Source organism: Enoplosus armatus, chromosome 10 (genome assembly GCF_043641665.1).
Source record: "Enoplosus armatus isolate fEnoArm2 chromosome 10, fEnoArm2.hap1, whole genome shotgun sequence".
NCBI lineage: Eukaryota > Metazoa > Chordata > Actinopteri > Centrarchiformes > Enoplosidae > Enoplosus > Enoplosus armatus.
Window position 1 is genome coordinate 17,703,342 of NC_092189.1, and position 27,865 is coordinate 17,731,206.

The 27,865-nt window shown below is 39.6% G+C and overlaps 3 protein-coding genes across 3 annotated transcripts; 1 reads left to right on the forward strand and 2 right to left on the reverse strand.

Annotated features, from left to right (window-relative positions):
* On the reverse strand, positions 1-8,390 carry gsr (glutathione reductase). The gene is given in 13 exon segments (XM_070913339.1): positions 1-642; positions 1,237-1,370; positions 1,619-1,750; positions 2,891-3,002; positions 4,188-4,442; positions 4,538-4,637; positions 4,721-4,775; positions 4,907-5,054; positions 5,241-5,310; positions 7,051-7,139; positions 7,240-7,266; positions 8,042-8,311; positions 8,313-8,390. Coding segments are annotated over 13 exon segments (1,605 nt in total). The 5' UTR covers positions 8,376-8,390; the 3' UTR covers positions 1-492.
* A 1,691-nt stretch (positions 8,391-10,081) lies between these two features.
* LOC139291833 (zinc finger protein 518B) lies at positions 10,082-12,511 on the forward strand. Its single transcript, XM_070913939.1, has 2 exons — positions 10,082-11,260; positions 11,291-12,511. The coding sequence occupies exons 1-2, from the start codon at positions 10,082-10,084 to the stop codon at positions 12,509-12,511; spliced, it is 2,400 nt and encodes a 799-aa protein (XP_070770040.1).
* Positions 12,512-16,852: 4,341 nt separating this feature from the next.
* Positions 16,853-26,051, reverse strand: LOC139291477 (cytokine-dependent hematopoietic cell linker-like). Its single transcript, XM_070913509.1, has 17 exons — positions 25,932-26,051; positions 24,056-24,107; positions 22,167-22,320; positions 21,103-21,155; positions 20,981-21,014; positions 19,356-19,406; positions 19,233-19,267; positions 19,114-19,124; positions 18,940-19,023; positions 18,612-18,633; positions 18,061-18,085; positions 17,896-17,980; positions 17,790-17,806; positions 17,619-17,713; positions 17,435-17,512; positions 17,197-17,346; positions 16,853-17,109 (listed from the first exon to the last, which is right to left on the reverse strand). Exons 2-17 carry the CDS (start codon positions 24,056-24,058, stop codon positions 16,960-16,962), a joined length of 1,047 nt encoding a protein of 348 aa, XP_070769610.1. The 5' UTR covers positions 24,059-24,107; positions 25,932-26,051; the 3' UTR covers positions 16,853-16,959.
* Between the last annotated feature and the right edge of the window lie 1,814 nt (positions 26,052-27,865).

Sequence of the window (27,865 nt, forward strand, 5' to 3'; positions counted from 1 at the left end):
TACGAAAAAAACCTGCAGGTTTATTGAATCTTTAGAACAGTACAGTAAATATGCTATGACCTTGCATTGGTAGTAAATAGGTGCCTTAAGGAGCAGCAGTGTTTGTAATATTAATCTGACAAATGACTGACAAATCAAACACATACACTAGGAGAGAGGTCGTTTGACTTCCCATGCATTCACTTGACAACAATACCAGCAGATCCATCACTTCCATTTCACAATCATTAAAATGGAATCTGGAGTATTCAATCAATAATCAAGACCCACAGTACAGTTTAAGAAGGCCATAACTCGGTCTTGGTCCATTTAGGTAAAAATGAGAAAAAAATCAAACACTGCGCACAAATAAGGTCACTTAAATGAGAGAAAATGGAAGTATGTAGTTTTAGAAATCAAGTCGTCAAGCTGATGTGAGAGTAGTACAGAGGAGTGACTCTGTCCTGGTATGCTGGTTGTATAGGGAAGCACAGGGGGGAGTTATCGGTGGCATTAACGCATCGTGACAAACTCCTCAGATGAGGTGGGGTGAATGGCAACAGTCTTGTCAAAGTCTGCTTTGGTAGCACCCATTTTGATGGCCACAGTGAAGCCCTGCAGCATCTCATCACAGCCCAGGCCCTGCATGTGCAGGCCCACCACCTGGGGAAAAGAGACAGTCTTTGAAAATCCCAATTACAAGGACACTGTCTTCTACTACACTAAGCTGACTTCCTTCATTTCCCAGGATGACTTTCAAGAACCTGCAGAGATCGAGCGTGAACATGTGACGTCAGCTGTGGTTTATATAACATGTACAGGCGGAGAAAACAATTCTAATTTCAATTTAATAAGAGTGTGCCGATACGAGTAGGTGTATTTTCATAATGCATCATCATTATTAAAGGCCTTTTATTATTGCCATCCACTCAAGTGCCTGGAATCAAATTTTAACCGCATCCAACCTGTAGATAGTCTTTAAATGGTTTAAAGAGGATTCATCCTTTAAAGATCAATTTTAGTTTTTAAGCAGGTTTTTCATAATCTTACAGACCGTTTAGAGGTGTGTACCGTAAGAATCAATGACAGTGACAATTAATGTCGTTTTGATTAATAATAATTATTACTACTACTTGCTACTGTAGTTGAAATGGCTTAATACACATTTTAAAAGAAAGGTCAAAATAATAATCTTCAACGTTTTGATAAAAGAACTATAAATTGCTATAAATAACCCGGAGAACAGACGACTCCTACCTTCTCCTCTTTGCCCACACACACCAGCTTCATGATGCACTGACTCTTCCTGCTTGTGATGGCGTGATACATCGGAGTGAAAGAAGTCTTGTAGATCTTCACGTTCTCCTTTCCTCTAGATTTAACGGCCTCCTCTGTGACAAACACAAAGCTTAAGCATTTGTCCTGCTGGGATTAATATAGTATTCACATTAGCTGACACTTTCAACCAGAGTAAGTTACAGGATGTAGAAATAAGTATAAATCACAGGGTACAACAAACGATGTTGGAAAATGTCATAATTTAGATCCTTCAAAAACAGCATGGCAACACTGGATATACAAGGACATACAGGCAACTTCAACTACGGGAAAGTTCAACTTTGATTATGAAACTACTCACCTTCTGTGAGACCCACCGTTCCAATGGGTGGGTGGCTGAACACCACTGTGGGGATAGTGGAGTAGTCCAACTTGGAGTCCTTCTTGCCCTCAAACAGTCTGTGTGCCAGCTTCCTGCCTGCAGCAATGGCAACTGCCCCGACAGACAACACATCATCAGAATACAACTCTGAATAAATATCCTAAGAAAACAATTCAGGTGCCTATAAAGGCAACGGTTATTCTAAAACCAGAAAAACAAGTACAAAGAAACACTACTGTTGCAGTGTTTCGTAATGAAGAAGCAGAGCGGGGATTTCTGGCACAACGTCACCTACTTTCCAATGGGAAAAAGTCTGAAGAGGCCCTAATGTGAAAGATTATCTCCTAGCTATAAAACAGAAAATATCTAACTTGGCTGTTCAGAGATTATGTATAATAGATGGTTGTCATTATACTAAATGTTTATCAATGAATTAGCAATTCCAACTGCTCTAGATGTCCCTGAAGAGGCAGGTCACTTAATGCCTTGTGTAACACTGTAAAGATTTCATTTTCGGTGTTGTTTCAAATGGTGAGATTTGCAGTCAAATCATGGTCTGAATTTGACTGACATGGTTTTTTTTTTTTTTTTTTTACAAGAATTACATCCTGGGCTTCTGAACAGGGCGGACTTGGACGCAGCTCATTTAATGGACAGAGTTCAGCTGTCAGGATGTGTTATATTGTTTCTTATTAAAATATCATCTTGTTACACATTTAAGACTGAACACAACAGCAACCTATGTTTGTAAAACATGTGTTTTCTGTAATCTCACTAAAAATCATACCAGAATTTGATTGGTCGAGGACACAGACCTGCATTTTCTGGCAATTTCAGTGGAGTTATTTGGAACTGCTGGTGTTCAAATGTGACTTTTTATATATATATATATAAAAAATTATTATATATATTATATATTTATATATATTTCACTGATGTCTTTCCTCTAGTTGACAAAACATAATGTAAGAGTCCCCACCAAGTTCAACTCAAGAACTCTCTTTATAAATGCCTCTTGTGAATGCACCCATAAACACTTTTTGACCCTACCAATTTTAAAATACTTTTTTGGCATTAAAAAACACAAATATTGAGATATTAAACATGGATTCAAAATGCTATTGAAGCCTTTAATCTAGAAAAATCTTTAGCCTTCAATCACCAGTACTGGCCAAACTCGAATGTAAACATGACTATATCGTTGTTACGCAACATCCATAAAACGATTTAGTTATTAGTGCAACTTCCTACCAGGTGTGAGAAGAGCTTTGCCACAAACGTCCCCTACAGCGTAGATCCCTGGTCGGCTGGTGTTCTGAAACTCATCCACAGTGACATGACCTCTTTCATCTGTATCCACACCCTGCAAACAGAGAGTAAATCTGTCATATTGTTATTATCAATGAGCTAAAAACATCACATTTTAGCACTTGAGTGTTTCTCTTATTTGCTTAGAAACATTTGATTTACTTTGATGAGCTTCAAAGCTCTGCTGGGATGCACAACGATCATGAGGAAAGATACTGTATGTTTCGGCCATTTCTGATCTCTCTTTTACTAATTACAAGCTGCTGAGCTGCTGATAGTGGACACCTGGAACAGAAACTTTAAATAAGGAGTGGAGCAACTGAGCAGAAAAGTTTTGTTTCTGTGTACAACAAGAAACAACAGTGACTCATCCCACTGCGGAGGCTTGGAGCCTTAAATGTAAACCAGAATACACAGAGCAGAGCATCAATACCACCAAGATGTTTTTACAACAAAGATGGGAAATGTCAAACAGAGCACATCAGTTTTCCTTCAGTGTGACGTTTTCTAAATACAAGTTAGTGTGAAACTGCTGCTTCGATGTCTCACTCACATTCTCTAAGTCGTATTAATTCAGAACAAAAGTCTATTAAACTTAATTTCCTTTTGATGGACAATCTGATGGCCCACTTCCTTGAACTACGTGGAAGTAGTTTAAATAGAAGAAAGAGTACTTTGACTTAACTGCCCTTTAATCTGTTATTAATTTAATTAATTAGCATTTCACTACTACTAACAAACTAACAAAGACTGTTATGTAACAGTTGTCTAGTCCTGTTCCCAGATTATCCCTGATTATTGATTTAAGATGACCCCACATGTTCTTCTCATCCAATAGCGTGTTGTTAGATGTAGTTCTTACACAAAGCTACAGGTTTTTATGCTGCCGTGTGTAAAGAAAACAGATCCAGACGACATTTAAGCAGCCAGGATGAGTGTGAGGAATACTGTACAGAGCCAAACACTGATTCATTCCCTTTGCAGACAGACAGTGATAAGCAGTAGTCATCTGTTTTAAATGCACTATTACTATTTTATTGAGACATGTTGCACGTGTTTTGCGCGCTTTCCTGCTGCAAAATGAATTTCCTCAATAAGGACAATAAACATTTTTCCATTATTCTGTCTGTCTAGGAACATCTGCCTATTTCTTCCCACTGAGCTTTGATGTTATATGTTGTTATATTTTGTCACCACCAACATCATAATGAGACCTTTCATGAGCACGGCAGACTGTTACCATCTCGCCGATGTTCAGTCCAGACGTGTTGGGCTGCCTGCCGATGGCCCAGAGAAGGCAGTCCACTTCCTGGATGGTTCTGATCTTCTCCTCGTCGTTCTTCTTCTCCGGGTCTTTGGTGACGAGCGTCACCTCCAGTCCCTTGTCCGTTTTACACACAGACTTCACCTGAGAATTCTTCCACACATCTACACCAGAGTTTTGCAGTTCTTTGGTGCAGTTTGTGCTTATGAAGCTGTCAAAGTTCCTCAAAACCTGCAGAGAGAGAACACGAGAGTACATGGAGATACATTTCCATTACTGCAGTCGTTTAGCATCTAGCTGATGTTGTGATTCTGTGTGTTTCTTACTCCTGTCTGTCGAATAATGAGGGATGTTTTGGATCCCAGGGTGGAAAGGATGCCTGCCATCTCCACTGCAATATAACCTGCACCCACAATCACACTGCGCCTGTTAGGAGAACAAAACTTTTAATAATAGGCACAAACTTTAAACGTGATATAAACATTAAAGAGATTATATGATATGCTTACTTTGGCAGAGTTTCAAGTTCAAAAAAGCCATCACTGGTAATGCCCAAACCTGCCCCTGCAATGATCAATAATCGCAATATTTTGAACAATTTTGTAATTTTAAAGTAGTCTTGTTTTATTGATAGATTAAATAAACAGTGCTCAACACAAGTTTTCCAAGTAAAACCTAAGTATAGTATGTCTTACCTGGAACTTCAGCATCACTCAAAACAGATGGCTGCCCTCCAGTGGCGATGAGGATGTGGGGCGCTGTATACTTCCGTCCATTGACCTCCACAGTCGGATCAGGATCACCTGTAAACCTGGCATGACCTTGAATAGTTTGGATTTTAGCCTGAAATGGAGCAGATGTCATTATTTTGCCTGTATTTACTTTCTTTTTTTATTTCAAAAGTAATATAATCAAACAAAAAAAGTCAAAGAATTCTTAATCCAGTGCTTAGAAACATTTTACAGGCATTATGTTAACCTTAAATACAGACAAACTGAAATAATAAAGATGATAGAAATATGAACTTACTTTGTCAAGATTGTTGCGATAAATGCGATTTAGGTGACTAACATAAGCATCCCTTTTGGCCTTGAGAGTTCTGCAAACACAAGATTTGATCAAAGATAAGAGGTTGTTTGTTTTTTTTAACCACATTTACTGAAGGAAGGACTGCCACTCAACTATATTCAAATGGCGCATGCAGCTCATTCACTTCTTTTTATTTCCTTTTATTTCCAAGTACAATCGTACACTATAGTCACATGTTCAGAGACACAACACAAAATAAAATAGGGCAAAACAAACATGAGGTCAGATGAAAGTTTGACATTAAAAGTGTTTAACTGTCTCCATATTGTAGTCTAAAACAAACGGAAAGCTGCTGCTTATCCAGGGACTCAAACTAGCAACCATCTGCTCACAAGTCAGTAGGAGCTCAGTGACCAAAAGCATTTCCTGCATTTGTAAACAACACCTGCATCACCATAAACACAAGTATACATTACAGTACTACAGAGTACTACTTATACTCTTATCTTTAATATTTAACTAATAACACATTTCACATATTAGAGCTGGGAGAGACGACAAGAGACAAGAATACCGTGTCACAACACATTCATTTTGTTTTGAGTGTTAAGAAAATTTCTGATGATAATCGGCCGTCCAGTGGAATTCACATTTTATGGACACTACATCCTGCAGTCTGTTCAAACGGTTTACCAATCCTCCTGCTGCAACGTACATGAATGGACAAAATAACAGGAACACAGTACAATATGATGCAACCTGACACAACTACAGAGGTGAATCAACAACACAGAGTTTCAAAAAATGTTGAAACACTAGAAGCTCCACACGGATAACATATGATGCCAAGATATGTTGTTACATTACATTTGATTTAACATGTTTTCAATTATATTGTTTCCACCTCCCATATTTTCCTATATTATTTATTGTATTGAATAAAAATAAATTAAATACCCCGATGACCGCATTGTACACACAAGCCTAGCAGACAGGATACACACTGCTGCCACACAATAACCACCACTAACCATTAATTTCCTAACCCTAACCCTAACCTTAACCACTGACCCAAAAATCAGCTTTTTCCCCCCAATTGGGGACCATGCTTTGGTCCCCAATTAACTGCTCTGTAGTCTGAAATGTGTCCCCGAAGTTGGCCTAAGTCAGAAACACACACACACACACACACACACAGAGCCCACCTTAGAAACCAACTACACATTGCACTTTAACAAACCTTCCTGCTTTAATTACAATTACTGCTGCTGTTGACACTGTAATCACTTTAATTGCAAATGGACCCTTTAATCTAGATATAATGTCTTGTCATGTTTAGTCCAGTCATTTCTATTGACTTCACACTTGTATATATTGTCCTGCACTGCACAACATTTCATTCTAAGGTATACCTGTATATTGAGGAAGGACAATAAAACCCTCTTGAACTTGAATCATGCAGACAGTTGGACACACTTTTACATAAACCCACACAGGTTGACCTTAAATGGCGGCCTTGCCCCGTCGTATGTTAGTGTTTGTTATCCCTGACTAATGTTTGCTGATGTTGCAGGCAGCCACTCCTTCCAAGTGCTTATCTTTAACAACCACCATGATTGAACTATGCTGTTCACGAAGACAGAGAAGTGGCCAAAAGTGAAGCAACAAAAGACACGACAGATTGAGATGTTGTGCTATGAAATAGATACGGCTTTGTTCCAGGAACAACCGTTAACAGGTTTCAACAGAGCTCATTATAGTTGCACCAAAAAAGTGAAATGAAAAGACACCAATAGATTCTGTAACTTACTCCCAACTGAAACGAACATTTCCAACGTCAAAGCCGTAATCATTGTGATCATGGAGATACTCAGCATGAACTGCAGCATTCCACATAACCTGTCAGGAAAGATAAAGGCACTGGTTTCAACTAAACAAGTTATTATGTCTCAGAGTTAAAACTCGGCCTATTACAACAAGAATGGAAAGTGCATTTTACCTTCTTAGGGACGCAGCCAACATTGACCTGTAAAACATTCAAACAGAGCAAATTAGTTCAGTGTCAGCTGGATCAAATAGCATCGAAGTTAAAAAGAAAATACTTTAGACTAACACTGCAGACGTACGACCTCGCATGATACATTTCAATAACTTGTTCTACAAATAAAAAAGGTGCATAAATTGTGTTTGGTTGGAACAATCATTTAATCCCTTGTTGTGTGGTTTGTATGTACAAAGTTACAAAGTCATGTTATATGAGCTTCTTTACACATTTATTACCTAAATTGGAAACTTAATCAGACAAAAGGCGATAAATCTGCAGCCATGTCTCTTCTGATCAACTGAAAAGTCACAATAATATGAACACTTACAATACATAATGCAATACAACAGCCTTGCCATCTTACAAACTGTAGCTATATGAAGCAACTTCCTCATATTGCCGCCCTTATGCACAAACAAGCTTTTTCCTGGTATGTCTGTTTGTATTTAATGAAGGAATCAATGAGGGATAATAGTTTTTCTACCAGGGTTAATCCCTTTAATTTACTATAAATATTAAGACTTTGTCTCTACTGTGTTATACATTGGATGTTAGCTTCAGTATGTGAAGGCTGGGACGCTTTAAACTTCCAACAATGTTTGTTGTACACAAAAAAACTTCCACAAAAGGAGTCCGGAGGCTTCGCAGCGAACCTGGCAACCGACGTGTGTGTGTGTGTGTGTGTGAAAGCTGCAGAGGCGACAGTAGAGTGGCTGTAGTCAGGAAGGATGACAGTGTTTTTTTTATTTTTACTCACGCAGGTACCTCCGAGTTTGTGACTCTCGATCACGGCGGTGGCTGCTCCGAGCTCCGACGCCCTCCGAGCGCCGGCCAGACCCCCAGACCCGCCGCCGATCACCAGAAAGTCGAAGCGGGTGGTTTCTGTTGCCGTCGGGTCTGAGGCCATGCTGCGGCGGATAACTCCGAGTCTGAAAACAGGCGAGAAAAGTTGCTTTCTGAGGATAAAACAGCAGAGAGCTTGCGTCCGGGTTAGCTGCATTAATATTGCCATAACCAGGAAGCTCGCAGGCGTAGCCTGTGTCGGACAAACGGGGAATGGGAGGGTCAAGTGAAAGCCACTGCTGTGTCATTACGAACTGCAACAATGGTGTGTAAATCCCAGAAACTGTTTTCACAATAGTGATGATGATCCTCACATGAGCTACAGCATGAGGGTTACAATAACAGGCGTAAATCAGAGCAAATTCTGCTACAAGAATTAAATAAAAAAGATGAATTTAAGGCATCTGAGCACTGAGATCTCTGGATTAAAACTGATACTAAAGTGCAATCAGGAAAGCACCACGAAAAAGCGAACAGTGTTCAGTCTAGCTCAGTATTTGTCATAAAGATGCTGTGTCACTCACCTCGGTAATGCCAGGGACGCTGGCACGGTCGGTAACAGTCTGCAGATTCTTATAAACAGCATGTTTTTATTTGTTTTGGGGCATTTTAATCAGATGCATCCACAACGTGCAGTTGTTTATCTCCCTGTGGTCACCCTCGGCTGGTGAAGGCCTGTGGTTGGGATTCATGAAATACAAAAGCTTTTAACCACTTCCTGTGTCACTGGGTGAACTCACAGTATTACAGACATATTTATACCAGCTGGTGCGATGAAACGACCTCCTGACTGTCTCTAAAACAATTACAATTGCTGCCTTTGGCGATTTAATGATAAAACCGCAGCGCGTTTAAAAGTAATATTGTGATGGTGGAAGTTGTCACATTTGAGGGCGTGAATAACGTAGATGCCCAATCAAAGCCTTACGTGGTTTTTGGAGCAGATTTAGAATTTAGCGCAAATAATTATAGGAAAGTATAGGAGGTTTGCGTGTTTTTCTTTCAAGAATAGCGGCTACGCTACACCCAGGTTGTCAGCTGTCAAAAACACAATAAAAAGTTGAACTTCCGGTTACAGCTGTCAAAATAATACTCCACTCTCATAGCAACGTGCGCCACACTATTGTTTTGTAGCATTAAAAATGCCTAAACAAAATAAAGTACAATGTACAGGGGGGTGTAATCGAAATAGTACGAAAAACTAACGTATTAGAGTGTTATTGTTGTTACTCTATATTATTATTGTGAAGGCGAGAGCGACCGTTTTCCGGGACCGTCTAAGCTAGCTACAGATGGCTAACACCAAGCTAAAGCAAAGCGGCTCGGTTGGCTGCGTTGACTAGCGTTAGTATCCCGTCCACAGAAAGGATTTATTCACTCAAAAACATATCAAATTGCTGCCACACAACACTCCTATAAGGTATGTGAGTGGGATTTGACTCTTTTGTAAACATAAACAGTTGAACTGCGGGCCGTCGTCTCTGCGAAGCCCCTGATGTGGTTAGATAGGGCCTTTGTCTGGCGTTCAAAGGAAGACATCCCGGGATAGCTGTAGGGAAATGTAAATACAGATGACCACAATCAGTTCAGATCACCGCTTTGTGTGTCTTGGTGTGTCTGCAGTCCGTGGACTGTTAAACAAACTGCTTCAGGCGCCGAAAATGCTGCATGAGGTGTTTGCGTGAGGGGGGAGGGGTTTATGGGCCTTGTCTGAATGTCAGCAATGTACCCTGTGAGGTTCATCCACTGACCCAACAGTTAAAGCTTTGTTCTCATCTGATTTTCACAGGGGGAAGCTGTCTCATTTGTCACATCACAGCTGCGTCAGCCTTCCCGTCTCTGAGGAATAAACCCTGGACATCAGGTGGAGATGGATGTTTACTCCACTGTATAATTGCAGCCTTTGTATTTGTGGGACCTGCTGCCAGTTGACCAGTGGCCCTCACCTCTCAGCATGAAGCCTGTCAGCTATCAAAGCATGCCATCGTCTGTGAACGGCGGACATCCGAATTTGGCCTTGGGTCATGTGTTGAGCACTTCAAACGTGATGTGTTGTGAGAAATGTGGATTTGCTTCTACAGACGCTGCGCTGTTCAAGAAGCACATGATCGAGCATATGGGGACGAGGTTTTACTGCTTTTATTGCAATAATGTCTCGTTCAGTGAGAACGAGTTAAACGCTCACCTGAAGCAACACACTGGAAAGTATCCATTCAAATGTCCTCACTGTGGACAGGGATATATGAGGAGGCTGTGCCTTGTGAAGCACATTGAGCGTTTGCATAGTAAAAGCATTAGTCAAGGACCTGTTAAGTCTGGCACGACAAAAAATCCACATGTTCCTGTCTCTAGTGCCTTACCAAGTGTGCCCACCGCTGATCCGTCATTACTTCGGCCAGCTGTTCGGGTGACAGTACCCACCCCGAGTGCAGCTTCAGTCAGACTGGGTAAAGATGAACAGAGGGGCAAAACACTGGACACCAATGTATCAAATGTCACTAACGGTAATGCAGAACATTATTCCCCTTTGAGTGGACTCATTCAGCACAACAGGGCTCTAACGGTCTCTCTTCCAGAGGAAGTAACGATCCCTGCTGGCTGTTTGGTTGAACTTGTTGAGGTGAAAACTGTCAATGGGACAAAGGAGCTAAAGCTGAGGCTCGTATCTCAACAAGAAAACGAGTCTGTGATCAAGGACACAAGGACCACGGTCTCTCAAAACACTGCGTTGGGAAAGCCACTATCATCCACATTCAATTATCCAAACACAGTGAAGTCTATGAGTCTGGGGATGTGCACAGTTAACAGGAAACAGTGTGAAACAAGGACTGTGAATGTGGAACGTCCTGCTGTTGCCCCAGTCAATATTTCCAAAAACCTCCAGAACCAAGTAAGCAAAGACAAAAGTGGACTGAAAAGACAATCGCAAGAAGTAATCAACTTGGAGTGTCACACAGTCATTCCAAACAAGGTTCCCAAAAGCATCCTGAATCCCGTAAGAGAAGGAAATAGTGGGGTCAAAGTTACGCTGAGAGAACCTGTGAACCATAATGCAGCTCCGCCCACTGTTTCCTCCACCAGGGTGACCAACAGGTTGAGTAGCACCCTGCACCCACAAAACATGGCAGCATGTGTTTCTCAGAGAGCAGTGGATGAGAGAAAGCCTTTAATTCCAGAGCATTCCAAGAGCATCCCATCCAGGAGGGCATGCGACGTACAAAGCATTCCTCGAGATATGTCGGTGGCTGTTAAGATGGAGCCCGGGGAGATCTGCCCCAAGAACAACACTTCAAAAATAAAGAGAGATGCAGTGGGCTTGAACCAGCAAAGTCTGAAATCAGCCTCTCTTTCCTTAAGTGTGCCCTTAGCGGCAGCTGTCCAAGTGAGACCTCCAGCGATGTCACTTTGTAAGGATAATGTTGCAGATCTATCCTTTTCAGTACCCAGGACTCTAACTGAGCCCTCATCAGTCAAAACACCTGTGCTCTCCAATCGCACAAATTCAAAGATCTCGCCTTGGAACCAGGAAGTCAGGTGCAACGAGAGAGCCGGGGAGGGAGACAGGCCAGAACCGGAGGGTTTTCCAGTCATCTCTTCTGTGTTTTCATTAAGTCAACAACCGGAGGAGGTGCAAGGCTCCATTCAACCACTGGTGATGGCTCTGCGTGGTATAGTGATGGATAAAAGTTCTGGTAACACAACAAACGGCACAGAGCAGGTGAAGGAGGAGGCTGAGATGGCCACAAAAGATGGATCCTTCACCCGCAACCTTCTGTTGACAAAGCAGACCAGTGAGTCTGTAAAAGTAGAGGAGCACGATAAGGGTATTCAGCACCCTGCACTGACCCACAGCAACACCCACATCAAGGAGGAAAAGAAAAGCACTACGCCGACAGACAATGATAAATGCAGTCACACTCCTGGTTCAGTTGAATCTGTTCCTAAAATTGTAGATGCATCTGGGACTGCAGACTTTCTACAGCAGACGGTGAAAAGTGAGCATGACATCTCCTCAAAGTTCCTGACTGTCTCTCTGAAGAGGGTACAAGTAGGCGTGTGGAAAAAAAACAAGAAGGGACTGAAACTTAGAATATCCAAATACAAGACTCAGGTACCTGTGGGCAGTCTAACTGACTGTACAGTTATTTACCCAATGCCGCTGAAGGTGGACCAACTGGTGAAACGGCCGGGCCCGTACCAGCCCGTGGTGGTGCTCAATCATCCAAAGCCCCGGGCCTCCATACAGGGAGCGAGAGCGAACACTTTAGCTGACACAGGAGCCTCTGAGGTGCTTCCAAAGTGCCAAATCTTAAAAATGAGGCTGAGCAAAGTGATGGGGCAGAAGTATGAGGTGATGGGGTGCACTGTTGGAGTCTCTCCGTGAATTTACCAGACAGCGTGTCAATGGACAGAAATGTACATTCATGAGAAAATAACTAGTATTACAATGAGAAGATGTTGACCTAAAGAAAAAGAAAATATTAGGGCAATTATTTTCTTTATGAAATCATAAGATTAAGAGCATTACATTATACGGATGTTGTTTATATAGGCATGGAATATTTAAGTGCAATGCAGTTTTGCTGCTTTGAGTCATGGAACATGGACCAACTGCTGCAGTCAGTAATACACAGATGTTAAGTACTGTTTCAGAAGTTTGAGAAACCAGTAGATCTGCCAGAGTTGAGGCATAAATGCATGCTGTTTACCTTAAAAGGATAACATACTGTATTTATATTTTGTTTCCATCAGTAATGTTTTGCTGCTCATCTGGCTCCTCTAAGATCCAATTAAATACAATTCAATTAGGTGAAGTCTTTGTGCGCTAACCCGCTCAGAATGTAAACAATGCCACGAGGATACAGAACACACATGGCTATCAGTTTTAATGAAGGAAACATCAGTGGTGTTGGTTTGAAGTAATGATCAAATATTTGGTTTGTGGTGGCATCTATGTAAGATGTAATTTCTTGTGAGTCAAACCTCACATGCAATATTTAGCACAAAAATATTTAATTCAAAAAGTCTTATTCAAGTATTAATCGTATTCATTAATTTTTCTGTTAATACTCAGATTAACAGAACAGTGAAAGGCAAGGAAAACAAATTCCAAATGTGTCAATTTTCAGCATATATGGACATAAAGCATTTACAAACCTATAAAATGTTTTGCTTCTTTGACAGGGACCCCCCCTTTCTTCTTCTGTCGTGACGCTGGCTAGTTGTCTAGACACTGATGCTGCATTCAGGAAGTCAACATTTCAGCACTTCAAAAGCTCCCGGAGAAATGCGGCTTTCTTAGAGATCACAGCCAGCGTCAGATGTGTAGCACCCCTTTCATCCTCTGTGCGTCGGTCAGTAGTTTAGTGGTGCATTCAGGCACTCGTTGCAAACTCTTACATTTTGGAGATGTCAGTCACTTGTTAAGTTGTCAAATAAACTGGACCAATGAAAAAGACACTGCCAGGTGTAAATAATGAAAGATGGGCATACACTCCACTGTTTGTTTTTGTTATCAGTTTGGAAATTATGCAAATCACTGGCTGTTGCAGAGAAATGGGAGTTATGTTTGCCAGTTGTCCGTCATGAGTTGTGTGAAGTGAAATAAACTTTAAACTTGGGTATTATGGAATGTGCTCAGTTTTCCACCAGTATTTAGCACTTCGCTGGCCATTCTTGGTGATAATTTTAAATTTTTTAACTGTACCAGTTGATGAGGAGTGCCTGAATGCACCGTTAGTTTTGGTTTCTTTGAGGCTAGAGCTAAAAACTACAAATATCACTATTCTTAACAGTCCCCAATAAAGATGGATAAGAAAGGTTATTATTAATGGCTGCTTTCTGTCTAAAAACTCATTTTTATTTGATTGTTCTGTCTCATGTTAACCTGGATTTGAGGATTACTTTATGATTTTTACCTCATAAGGTGTCTGTTTTCATGAAACTTCAATGTGTGATTAATCACAGATATTTTGTGATTAACTTATTTGAGGTTACAGTCCCAGAAAAAAGTGTTAATGCCGACAAATCATCTTTGATCATTATTACTCCTTGTGCCATACAGTCTGCTTTATTTAGTGTCACTGCTTCCAGGTATAGCCTCTTTGCAGAAGAAGCTGGAGCTCCTTAAACAGTGGTGCAAAATGGAGTGGAACAAAGCAGCTCAAACTGGTTTATTACTGTAAGAAAGCCACGTTCTTGTATTTTTAAAATTTTATCTTTGCACCATGTATATACTCATCGACTGTGGTGATTGTGGGGATCTTGAAAACCTGTTAAAACTTGTATATTTTTCAAAAACCATCAAAAGGACATGAGCAAGCTTCTATCCAGATACTTTTCAGATCTGTTTCTCTTCTTCCGGCAGCATTACAACACCTGTGTGTTCTTGTTTATAATGTATTCATCATGTTTGCGGTGCTAGACCTATGATTACATGTATAGGTTTTGGTTGCCCACAGTTTTTATTGTATGTGTATATATGTCTTGGTCACCCACAGATTTTATTGTGTGTATATACCTATAAATATAAAACGTGATGACTGGTGTTCATACTCGGTAGGGAATGGTTAACATTCCTCAGCGTCTTCTGCATCAGCGGTTATGTTGTGCTTTACTCTCCTAACACTGCAGCGTCTCAAGCTGCCGTGCAGTCTTTGTTATATATAATTATTTTAAAGGTGTTAAAGGGTGTGAGTTCTTTCTGAATGTTTTGCTTTGCCTTTCATTCACTCCTCATTTATGTGAGATTTACTCATGTTCCAGTAAAAACAGTTTTTTTGTTTTTTTGGGGGGTTTTCCTACATTCTCATTGGTCATTGTCGTGTTCCATGCTTTTATAATAACAATTGTGTAACTCCTTTTTTTCTATTAAAACACAGTAAACATGATCACAATCTACATGGCCTATTCCCTTTTGTTCAACAGAATCGCATTACATATAATGATCATGATCATCATAAAACCTTTCTCATCGTAGGTCAACAGGTCTTGTAATGCTTTGAGAAAAACTCAAGACCCCATTGGTTAAAAGTAAATAAATAAACAAGAGCGCTGGAGCTTGACTATACCTGAGTTTAATGGGCAGAAATGTCCACTTGTCATAGTAGAAAAAGCACAGGTGTTTCTAATAAAATGAATGATGGCTCTGTTCTATTCAAGTGTCCCAGTAAGCCATGACAGTGAGCACAGCATGCACAGTACCAGGACCATGAAAGCAAAGTAGCATCATTAATTCATTTCATTAATTACACCTGTGCTTTTCCTTCTGTGACAGGGCAAAAAGGCATATTGTCTTTGAAGTAACAGATCTGAAAGACAGTCAACATGTCAGCTGCATCACTGTACCTAAGTACAATTTTGAAGTACCTGATTATTTCCATTTTATGCAACTATCTACTTCTACTTCACAACATTACACAGACAAATATTTTTTACTCAACTGCGTTTATTTCAGCTAGTTACTACTTTGTTGGTAGATATTTAACGTGAAACGTATAAAGCTGGCCAACAGTAGGTAATAGTTAAAAGTCACTCCAGCTGCTTGAATTTTAATGTGTCAGTAATTACATTATCACATTCTGAAACGAGGTATTGATCCCCGGGGGGGGGGGGGGGGGGATTACACAAGTTACAGGTGCTCCCATTCAAGAATAGAAAAGTAGCATAGAGCTAGAAATGAGAAGTATGTACAAATATAAGATATAAAAAAAAAATATATATATATACACTTACAATATATAAGTGAAAAATAAAAGTATAAAATATATACAATAACAATGTAAATGTATATGTATATATATATTATAATATTAAATACCTAAATACTTCTGTCAGTAATAACAGGACACCATTTTGGTCAACAGTTCAACCTCTGTTCTAAATAAGCTTATACTGGTATCCATGGCAACAGTGCATCCTACAGTTGCTACTTGCTAACAGTTAAGCTAGCTAACTACTGTATTTTATTCACAGGTTAGTCTAACTTTTTACTAATAGGGCTATTGATTACGTTTATGCTATTTGTGACTAGCACAATATAAACAATCTAATAATATCATCTAGCATTACATACTGTAGTATGACGCTACTGTAATGGGCCATTCTACAGTACTTTTACTTTTGATACTTTATTTAGCTGATAATACTTCTGTACTTTTAGTAAAGTGAGATTTTAAATGCAGGATTTCTACTGGCAATGGAGTATTTTTACATTCTCGTATTATTACTTTCACTTAAAAGTAAAGGATTTTAGTACGTCTTCCACTACTGGTGACTAGCTCGATTACTTCATGACCATAAATCAGACTTAGTTAGGCCTGGTCTCCCAGTCCCAAAAACAAATCCAACACTGACCACATCTGCCAGGAAAAGTTTGGAATTAAAAAATTAAAACAATTTAAAAGTCAAAATGTTGAGCTGTAGCTATAACATGTTCATGTTGACTTATCATCTTATAATCTTGACTTATTGTGTCACAATTTTGACATGCGTAGGGTGCTCCAGTGATTAAAATTAGGGCTGAAATGACAAGTCAATTAATCAGTTAACAGAAAATTAAATCAAGCAAAAATGACAATTATATTCTCCACTTTCACCTTCTCATGTGTGACTCTGCCTTTTCTCTGTTTTTTTTCATTGTGAAGTGATTATCTAAGGACAGTATTAATCGATAATGAAGATAATCGTTAGTTGCAGACTCAGATGAAACACAGTCAGATTTTTCTAACACGCTCATGAATCACTTTAATGGATATTTTGGCTTACATAGCGACATCATAGGGACCAGATGGGATTCAACAGATCATCTTTGCTGGGATGATGCAGCTGTTACTACAGCAGCTGGTCAATGTCCCTTTTCGTCACTGGAAATGTCAGCACACAGTTTTCTGGGTATCTGCTTCCAGGAATATTCCTCCCGCTGATGAGTATTATTGGGAATATGGAGTGGAACTTGACGATGTCTGCCACAGTGTCAAACATCTTAGGAGAAACAAGATGCGAGCTGCAGTAAATATAATGCTGAAGAGAGCGCTCGTTGAACTATCTCTTTGAATTCGTCTCACTCACATCATTTGATCGTTGTCCCAGAGCGTACTTGCCGGTTCTCTCGATGAACCGAATCTTTACATTGTAGACCTTCTTCTCGTGATACACAGCCAATACCAAGGGTTCGCTGTTGGAGTTGATGGAGCAGTCTCGTACCAAGAAGGCCCCATCCTAATGTGGTTAATGCGAGAAACAAAAGAAGTTAAGCTTCAGACACATGCAGATCATTTGTTGATTCATTTCATATTAGAAGAGATACCTTGTTCACCAGGTGTAAAGCGTGCTCAGCATCTGCTCGATTACAAGCCCCAACATACCAGTCTTCTTCACAGTTGGTCTGTAGAGTTCAGTGAATAAAAGTTACACCTATTGACTATTTATACATATATATATACACGGTGTATATCTATTTTTTTAGCTTTCTTAAGTAGCGGCCAGTATACCTGTTGAGGCTTTTCCATAGGAACAAAGTCGTGTTGGTCAAAGTCTTCTTTAGTTTGAGGCCACTCATGGTGATGACGTTTGGATGGCACCCTTTCTTTAAGTAGAAGTTAATGTTGACTTACTTCGTCAGTAGCTGTATAATGATGCTGATCATATATAACATCACTTACCTAGATTGTGTTGTGACCTGAATAAAAGAAGAAAGAGCACATGTAAATCAAACATGACATAATTTGACATAACTGTCCTGAAAAGCCTGAGGAATTAAAGCCACACCTTTTTTCTATATCATGAGTCTCCAAATCCAAAGAATGTCTTTGATTGGTGTGTGGGCCTGAAACACTTTCAACACCCTGTAGACCTAAAAACACATTCAACGTTGTTACAACCGTCAAGATGTTTTTAACCAAAATGTTACATTCACAGTTATTTAGCTCTTACCTTTGGTATGTGGACTGAACTCTGCCTATTAGAAGTGTTAAAAAGACAATTAGATTAAAAAAAAAAAACATATATGGGAACACAGTTAAGGAGTCCTTTTCTAGTCAGGTTTAATTTTGTAGAATACAATATAAATCATGAAATTACAATGAAAATATCATGGCTGAAAGCACTGATTGATTATTGATTTTAGAGAAAGGATTGGCGGCAAGTAAACAGGAGTAGATACTTTTCCAAGACATGGTGTAGGAAATGAAATAATATAATAAAATATTATACTATAATAAAATAATGAAATAGTTAGAATGAATAAAAATAAATAGCAGATACAGAATTGAGAGACAATTAGTGGTGGAAGAAGTACTCAGTAAAAAAAGCAGTGTAAAAATACTTACACTTACAAGTAAAAGTCCTGCATTCAAAATTTTACTTAAGTAAAAGTACTAAAGTATTAGCATCAAAATACACTATGTTATATACTATAGTACCAAAAGTAGAAATACTCATTATGCAGAATGGCCCATAATAATGCTGCATGTTTGACTACTTACTCTTCTCGCTGCTCGCTTTCCACTGAAATGAAAAAGAAGCATAGTTTATAAATAACATCACAATGTGCTCGAAAAGAAGAAAGCCTCGAGTCTTTACTGTGATTATCTTTCTAACCAGCAGGTGGTGGCGCTGCTACACTGTACAAACTGTAAAGTAAGAGGGCCTCCTTTCACTTTCCACCATTCACACAGAGGAAAGGGTCACACAGGGTCGAGGTCAACTGCAGCAAAGTAAAACAGGGCAGGCGCTCACCGGGACAAGCGACGGTCTGTCTGCGTGCTTCCTGTCCTGCTATAGATTACAGTGGAAGAATAAAACAGTACTCACTCTCTCCTGCAGGGCTCGTGTAGAGTCAGTCCAGGCAAGTGATTCACTACCTCCAAGGTAAACGGTGGAGGTGATGGAGAGCGCCTGGAAGAGCACAGACTTCAGCTGTCAGTCCGTTCATAACTTCTTTAAACTCCAACAATGAATAACCGGAATAGTAGTTTAGCAAATTACCTGTGTGAGTGCTGTGATATTAGAAAGAGAGAGAGAGAAAGGATCACCTATTTTATGAGCCGCAATCGACAGGATTTATTGACACAAAAACAGAGTCGACAATACAACAAGCTGCTTACCTGGTCTCCTGGCTGCGCAGGTGGTAACCTCTTATCTGTGAGAGCAACATGTGAATATTTTGGGATGCTTCTGAGGTCAGGGAGGTGAAAGTGAGTGAAGTTAATTCTTCTAAATAGTCTTACTTAATCTGGTCTTTCTTCTGCCTGGCTTCAGGTCTCTGTTTATAGCAGGCCCTGTGTTTAAAAAAACAAAATGCAGAAAGGTAACTATGTAATGTGTACATTTACTGAAGTACTGCAATTTAGTACAATTTTGAGCTTGTGGTACTCATATCTCATACACCTTTTAGTCCAACTGACTTGAAAACCATCAGCTGAAGTATTATATATTATATGCTCCTAAATATATCGCGGTCAGGAGCTGTAACACATTTTGGTGATTTTCAATACAGACTCTCATTATAGTTTAACTTTTTCATTGTATTGTTACTTCTTCCTCTTTAAGCTGCATTAATCAAATTGAAACAAGCTGACAAACACATAGCTGCCACCATATCATCGGCTTATAAATGGTTTGTTAGCAAGCAGCTGCCTTCTTTCACATCAGGAAGACACGTAACCACTAACACAAGACACCTGACAAATGTTGAGTCCAACATTCACTCGCCTTTTTAGCTCTTGTTTGGTCTCCAGGAACAACTCACAGGGCATCCGCTGGCTTAAAAAGACTTTGCCATAAAAGTCTTATTTTTGATTATGAAAGGTCTTACGTTTTGAGATGATGCCTTGACCCGTCAGAAATCATATTGACCCACATCATTCTTCTGTATCGACCGAGTGCACGGCACTTTATTTTCTGATTTTATTGGTCTGTATATACCTGGCTTTGTTCTGCACGGGACGCCACCTGCTCATGTGAACCAATTCAGGAAGTAAGCAAACTATTTACTGATAATGCCAAGCTAAAGCAGACTAAAAAAACAGCGGATGTCTTTCATGATATATTTCGTCCTGATGCGCTAACGTTGTGTTGGCTGTTATCAGCGGATAGTGAAAGTGTATACTTTAGGTTAGTGGTTACAGGAAACACTCATGTAAATACATGTTTGACAAGCATTTTAAGCATCTATACTCCAGCGTTGCAGTCTAGACAAGGTGACAGTCCAACCAAGTAGTTTATTAATTATAATTTATTTTTATGATTTAAAACATCACACAGCACTCGTGCATTTGTACTGCTGTGGAAAGGATATAACATTTTCTTTGAGGTCTTAAAGAGGTCTTAAAGCATTAAAAGTGATTACAACTGAGACAAATACGTGGGTCTTTAGCTGGTAGATGCGTGACTGTGTTCACCATCTAGATGAAACTAATACAAAGAGCTAAAAGAGACTCAAAAGCTCTGCAGAGGTGGTTGATAATTCTCAGTGTTTTCAGCAATTTGAAAGACCCTTTCACATTCCACACAGCCATTTAATTTAATGTCAGATCTTGAATAATGCAGGTTAAGTGACCCATTGTAGCTTTTTGCTGAGAGGCAGCCTGTGGCCAAGTAGATAAAAGTCATAAAGTCAGTGAACTGACTCTGTAATGTCTTTCACGCAGTTTGCTAACGTCAGCTAATATTAACCACCATAAGCTGCTGGTACCAGGCCAAGTGAGGCAGTAGCAGCAACACCCCTGAGTGCTTTGAATTAAACAACTGTCTGTTATGTATTTAAGTTCAGAAAGTGATTTGTTCCACTACTTCCACAGAATGTCTTTAACACAATAATATGGATATATAATGTGGAGCTTTGTCACTTTACCTGAAGTAAGTGGGATTTCTCTGCTGGAGTTCCCCTGATGGAGTGGAGAGCATAAGTATAAGCAGACAGTAGTGGGACCGTAATGGGACATTCATTTAAAGAGAACTAAACAGAAACCTTACAGCAGACATCGATGAAAGGCTCTGAGCCGACGGTGACCTTGGAAGATCCCTGTCTTGAAAGCAAAAGAAGTTGAGATGCCTGCAGTTAGATCAGCGACAGTAATGATAGTAGTTTCAGTAGTTCCAGTGTCAGTTGACAGTTTAAACACTCTTTGAGTCTGTATCATTCTTGTTGCGAGTCCCAGCAGTGCACTGCAGCAGCAGCAGCAGCAGCAGCAGCAGCAGCAGCAGACTGTATTGATTACAGAGGGAGAACACTCCAAGTGTGAACAAATTTAAAAGCCACATTCAGTATGAAGTTGTAGATGTGCAGCTGTGAGGCCCCTGGCTGTGGGCCACATTCATGCAGGAGAGTAAAGGGAGTCTATTCACACTACACGCTTCCCTCTCTCCCCCTTCGGCTCCTGGATAATCTCCCGCAGTCTGACTCAGCCAACAGATGGCCCTGGAGACCCACTGGCAGATCATGCTCACTCAGCATGAGCTCTCTCTCTCAGATCCACGCTGCTTTCATTCTCACCACAGTTTTTTTTTTGCGGTGGAGCTGCATTCCATTCAGCTTCTGTCTAATTGTATGTTGACTTTTCTGTGTAGGAAAGTGAAACATACTCACCCTCATTGTGTCATCTGTGCAAACACTTCTTTGAGTTGAAGTTTGGACAAGTCTAAGAGCTCATTCTTAGGTTTTGGGATGTAGGTTATTTTTGTCTATGAATTTTAAGTGCTGTATTTTAATAAATTGAAGACAGACAGGACTAATGAGAGTAAGACAGGTGGTGACAAACATCAAAGGTCAGATTCACTCCTACAGAAGGACAGAATTACTTAGTGAAGTGAGTCTCACTGAGCGACCAAGACTGCACTTTTGTGGTTTACTGTTGTTCACTCAGCTTCACTGTCAGGTTATGATATGCAGTGTGTACTAAAAGGAAATGTAAAAAGATAAAAACATTGAAAGTTGATAAAACACTCCCAAAAAAAACCCCAAACTAAACTAAACTTAAACTTAAACCTGGGATTTGAAAACAACATGAAATAAGAGCCGTACGAGTGCGAGTGACTACCTGCATACTCCCTCTCATCATTTAAGGGTCTTGCAGGAAGTATGCGCACATTCAGCACTTCCTCCTGGTCGTCCACTACATCGTACTCGGGCTCCACCACGTTGTTGTAGTTAGCACATCTTTTATTTCTGGTCCTGTCTGTCCTGCCGCGATCCTGTGGAGAGAAAATGGCAGTTTCTTCAAATTGGAGATACTAAGTGTAAAATAGACCAACTTCATAAACCTGGGACTTCTGAGACTCAATCCCATTGTCAAAATGCTAACGTCACGTTTATACAATACCTACTATATGAGAAATCTTCACCTCTTTTAACACTTTTAATCTCATTCAGCATTCATTGACTTATTGGAGAAAAAAAAATTACTAATGTGCCTTAAAAACAACCAAATCAGTGAAGCCTGCAATCACTTTTGAGCCTTGCAAAAAATATAGTAATATATTCTGAGTAGACAGCTAGTGTTAGATCCTACATATGCATATACAACACTGATAAGCACAGGAAGCGACTATGAGACGTTGCAACATAACCCACTGCTTGTTTCCTTTTTAGAGCTTCACTCTTCACACTCACGCACAGCCACAGACTGTAACACAGTGTTGATAAATGATAAACATGGTCTATTTCCGTGAATTAATCGCACATGACGCAAAGTGCATTGTGACTGTGTTTGGTATTTTTGTGCACCTGTGGCGAAGCCGGAAAAGAGGGTGAGATTAGGATGAATACGTTATCAGTGGGTGCATCAGTTGTGGCCAATCAAACCAGTGTCTCTCGTTCAATTTAGAAAAGCTGTGTGCTCCGCGTCAGAACGGGTTCTTTTGTAATAAAGAGTCCAGAAATTGATGTTTTTGTCCGGCAGGTGCTGTGTGTCTGCAACACCGCGATCATTTTGACAAAGGCAGGAAATGTCCAGGTTCCATGTTTTTCACGCGTGATGATGAACCCAGAGAGTTTAATTTGAAATACAATAAACACATGTGTGCCTGTGTGTGTGTACATCTTTAATATGTATCTAGTTTATGTAGCTGAATCACGTATTTAATTATTCAGAGAAGATGGTGGAAAAAATGTCTTTTCAAAGTAAAACACAAGTTGATGTTCTTATGTTGCAAGAGGTGCTTGGACAAGAGTGACTCAACTTACCCAGTAGAGCTGAAGAGCTGAACAATGTCAACATTTTTACTTCATGTGACTTCACAAAAAATGTCCAATATCACTGTAATTGGCTAAAAAAATGATAATAAATAGGCCTGTGAAAGAGTATCAGTAAACCTACTATACCTACTTAAGTACACTGTGTTTTAGGTGAATTTATTGTGATATATTGTCACAATGTTTAACATTTTTAATACAATATATAACATTTGAAGGTAGAATTTCTCAAAATGTGTTTCATTCTGTTTTATGTGGATGCCAGAAGCCAGAAAAATTATATCAAAGAAAACACAGGTTTCCATTTCCTGAAGACATGAATATTTCCTGCTTTTACTTCAAGCTTTTCACCTACAATAGATGTATTCAAATGACATTAAAATATTATTAATCTAATGAGCTGCAGTGGTTTTGAGAGATGATTATTGTATTAATTAGTAAGCCTAAAATAATTGAGATATATTTCATAATTTAACTTCTAAAGGAACATTAATACAACTAAAAACAACAGTTATAAATTATAATAAAAATACAGAGAATAGTCATGGTCTGCTGTGTGCTGTTGGGTGTTGTTGTCTCTGTGGACTAACAATGACAGAGCAGAATCTCACTCTTTGCTCATTTCTGTGCTAAAAGGTAATTACACAAGAGGCTGCAAACTCCCAAAGTTTCCCCCCGGGAACATTCATGTGGAACCATCGGGGAACCGCTGTGGATGCAGGCGCCATAACTCACCATTATCACAGCAGACTCATGGCTGTTCCGTCTCTCTGCAGCTAACGAGGGGCTGAAACAAAAATGAAAAACATCATTAGTTTGGTATTCAGCTAAAGAATGTGGCCTTCCAACACAATTCACCTTCAGACTTTTCTTCCTCAACAGTTCCACATGCAGAAGACTGAGGTCTTCATATACAACTGAACAGAGCTGTTCTCACGCGGCTCCTTGTGGGTCTCAGTTTTTATATTCAGTGGAAAGAAACTCTGAATTTATTGTGAAACACATTATTTAAATATTATCTGATTTATTATTTTATTTCTGAGTGGATAACCAGGGTTGTCAAAAGATCCTTCTGGTTCAAACACAGTGCTTAAACATGGAAACATTTTAATTTTACAACATCCCACTGAGCCTCCAGGATTAGTCAGTCATTATAACGTGATTTATTAAGTAGAGCTGCTTCCCAGTCAAATGTGAATTCAGGTAAACACTTAAATTATTTAAATTCATATGAAGCTTTTGCTTTTGCAACTTTAGATACAATTTATTAATCAACTTGATTATAATAATAATAACAGACTTGCATTACAAAAGATTAAAACATTTCTGCACACCTTAAAAGTAAGTAAGAACGTCACTAAAGATACAAAGATTGGTGGTGATGATTTCAGTTTTGTCTAAATTTAACTAACACGGGTCTTTGTCACAAATCCTCCATTTGTGAAACGTGTGAGCTTTTTAAGACATAATATCAATTTTAGAATAATGTTTCCAGGGAAAAGAGGCAAGACGAGGAAGAGAGTCAAGGCCAATCAATCGCTCTTTCATTGACATGTTTTTATCTTCAAATCCCTTTGGCCGTGAAGGGAAACAAAACAGGAAGCAGGAAGGAAACCTACCCAAAATAGAAGTTAGGACATTTAAGCAAGGCCCAGGGATTTTGAAAATGCCAGGAAACATTACAGGCTACCAACTCACAGTCCCAAAAGGGAGCATCAAACTCAGTATTGGATTTTTGGCACTGTGGTCCAACACTCAGCGGGGCCGTCTGTCTACTTTGAAGAGCTTACTGGGCCATGGGAAGTGGTGTTGGATGAGACGCATGAAAAGGGAGGAGATTAGATACATGGAGCTAGCATCTGAGGTTGAGCAGTTAGTCTGGAAAATAAACTTCTGCCCCCAAGGAGATTGGGTGCAGAGACTACTTAAGGATTTGTGACCTGGCTTTGCTACGAGCATCAAGAAAAGCATCAACTGCAGAGAGCGAGAAAGAGTCTGAGGACAGAAACAATATCAACAGGGATCAATCAAACCAGGAGATACTGTAGATATGAGGATCTATTGTTGATAATATTTTTGTTCATGTGTTAGTCTTCTTCTAGTTTGTTTTGTGGTGGTGAATGTATGTATTTATGCAGTTCTTTTAAAATCCAGTACCAAATTGGTTCTGTTTTTATTTTTTATTTGAGTCATAATACATGTAGCAAATTAACCAAAAGGGGGGACGATAAGTTGTTTTTCAACACGTGGCAGTTTAAATGTATAACGTGCAGCTATAGAGGTGAGTTTTGCTCTTTTTGTTGCAGAATCAGCCTGATTCATGGCGATTTGTCTAAAAGTGCCCCCAGTACTTGATTCACACACTCCAATTCCACATAAGACGAGATGACTACGTTTTATTACATTAAATCCAAAATCTAAGAGCAACTGGAGACTTGTCCTTGAATTTTAATCAAAGCACAATTCTCAACTCTTGCAGAAACTACTGCATTTCAAAGCTCGTCTCTTCTTTATATTTGCATACTTGTCATTTTCATCTATTTTTACAAAAGACTTTTCTACACACCAACACACACAGCTGTTAAAAGAGAACAATTCAGCCGTCACGTACCTTTTCAGAAGACTTTTTTACTACGGGCACAGCTGCATCAGTGGGTGTCCAGCAATTTCTGCCAGTTTGGTTGCATGTGTTTGGTTACAGGAGTCTGCAGTTTTCCTTTCGCTCCAATAGACACACAAAAACACCCTCAAGCCTCACTGTCGGAGTTAAGCAGCCCACTGCAGTAACACAAAAATACTTCCTGTGTGGTGAATAACTGGCCTATAACCTGAGGTCTTCACTGTTGCTTTAGACACTGAAAGTTTTTTTTGAGGAGGGCTTTCTCTTGTGCATCTGTACTTTGATTTCACAGGTATTCACCTCAACCTGCACACAACATTTTGTGGAAACAATGTTTGGGAAATTTGGTTTCTAAATGTAACCTGTTTCTGCATCAACCTATTGTTTGATCAAAAGACGCAACCTCAACGTTTCCTTTGTTAGCTTTTGTCATGCAGCGTTGGCGTGTGTGAGACTACTTTCATGCAATAGCTAAATCTAAATGTGCAAGCTCCTGGACTACATCTGACAACCAGGCTCGGACCGTTTGCCCAGTAAATCAGGGTCAAATGAATCTGCCAACGCCACAGGTATTTCTCTTCATTTGAGCAGGAACATAGTGACATTTCAACATCTGCTCTGCCAAGTGCAAAAAGGAAGCAGGGTGACATTTACTCTTTTCATTAGATCATCATGTGGCTCCATTTTTATATCAAACAAGAGGGTGAAGCCAAATTCCAATTTGTGATGATATTTTATTCGAGCTTAACCTTTCAAAGTGATATTTCACTTTAGTGTAATATTTTAATTTAATAGCATAAACACTTAATGAAGAGTCTTCTGCCAAGTAGGTTATACAAAAACTGAACTTTTTGGAATAAATGTCGAGTTAATGATGGTTGCATGCTATGCTGGTTGACACATAAACCAAAATTCAGACAATGAGAGACATTAAACTCCAGCTATTAATCGTAGTTATATAATAGCTCAAATGAGGCAGAAAAGTCTGCTGAATCATGTTGAGAATATTTCCAGCATCGGCCATGAGGGTGGATTTTATTGGCCCGTGAACGGGGCACACTGACAGTAGTTAGAGATATGAGGGTGAGCATTACTCATTCTTATTTAAAACCTTGCTGCTACTCCAGGAAGTTATATGGGTGCTGTTCTGCCTAAAAGCCTCATTCTCTACCCTTCAAACAACTCTGACCTCAAACAATATATGCAACACTCACCACGGTTACTTTCTAACTTTTAAGTAAAATAATAACTTTTTGGGTGACTCAGGCCAAAGATTACACAGTTGAGGAAACGTTCAGACGATCATGTACATTTTGTAAACAAGCCGACAGTTTAGCCAAATTAGCTTCCACTTTATTCAGAGGTTAAACCAAAAGTGAGTGCATCCTTCATTGCATAGAGAAGCACAACTTTGGTGAGTATGTTGGTCGGTGGGGAAGTTGGGCGGTAAACTGTGAGAGATGTTTAAGCCAACCATAGTTTAGGTAATAATTATGTCGTTTGTTTCTCTTCCAAATAAGTTCGACTAACCTGGAGGTTTGTTTTCGGCCTGCTCACGTTTCTTGACCCATCTGACTTATTTATACTTATATCCCTCAGCTCGACAGAACGTTTTACTCTCATTATTTTAAGTTTCAGCTAAAACAACACTACATGTCTGAGATACTGTATGTTGTGCAACAGTTCCCTACTACTACTAACTATAGACTGAGTTAAAACTTATTATTCAGGCTGCCGTCGAGCTGTGATGAAAAACGGTCATACAAAAGTTTCGTACGACTTCTCCGTGGTCAGCACATAAACTATAGACGTAACTTGCCTCTGCTTTTAAACAGAGCAGTTCTAAGTCAGAGTATCTTCCTGTCTGCTGCGGGTTGGAGGTCTGGCCTCCTCAAAAAAGCGATGCAGCTGAGCACAGGCGCACA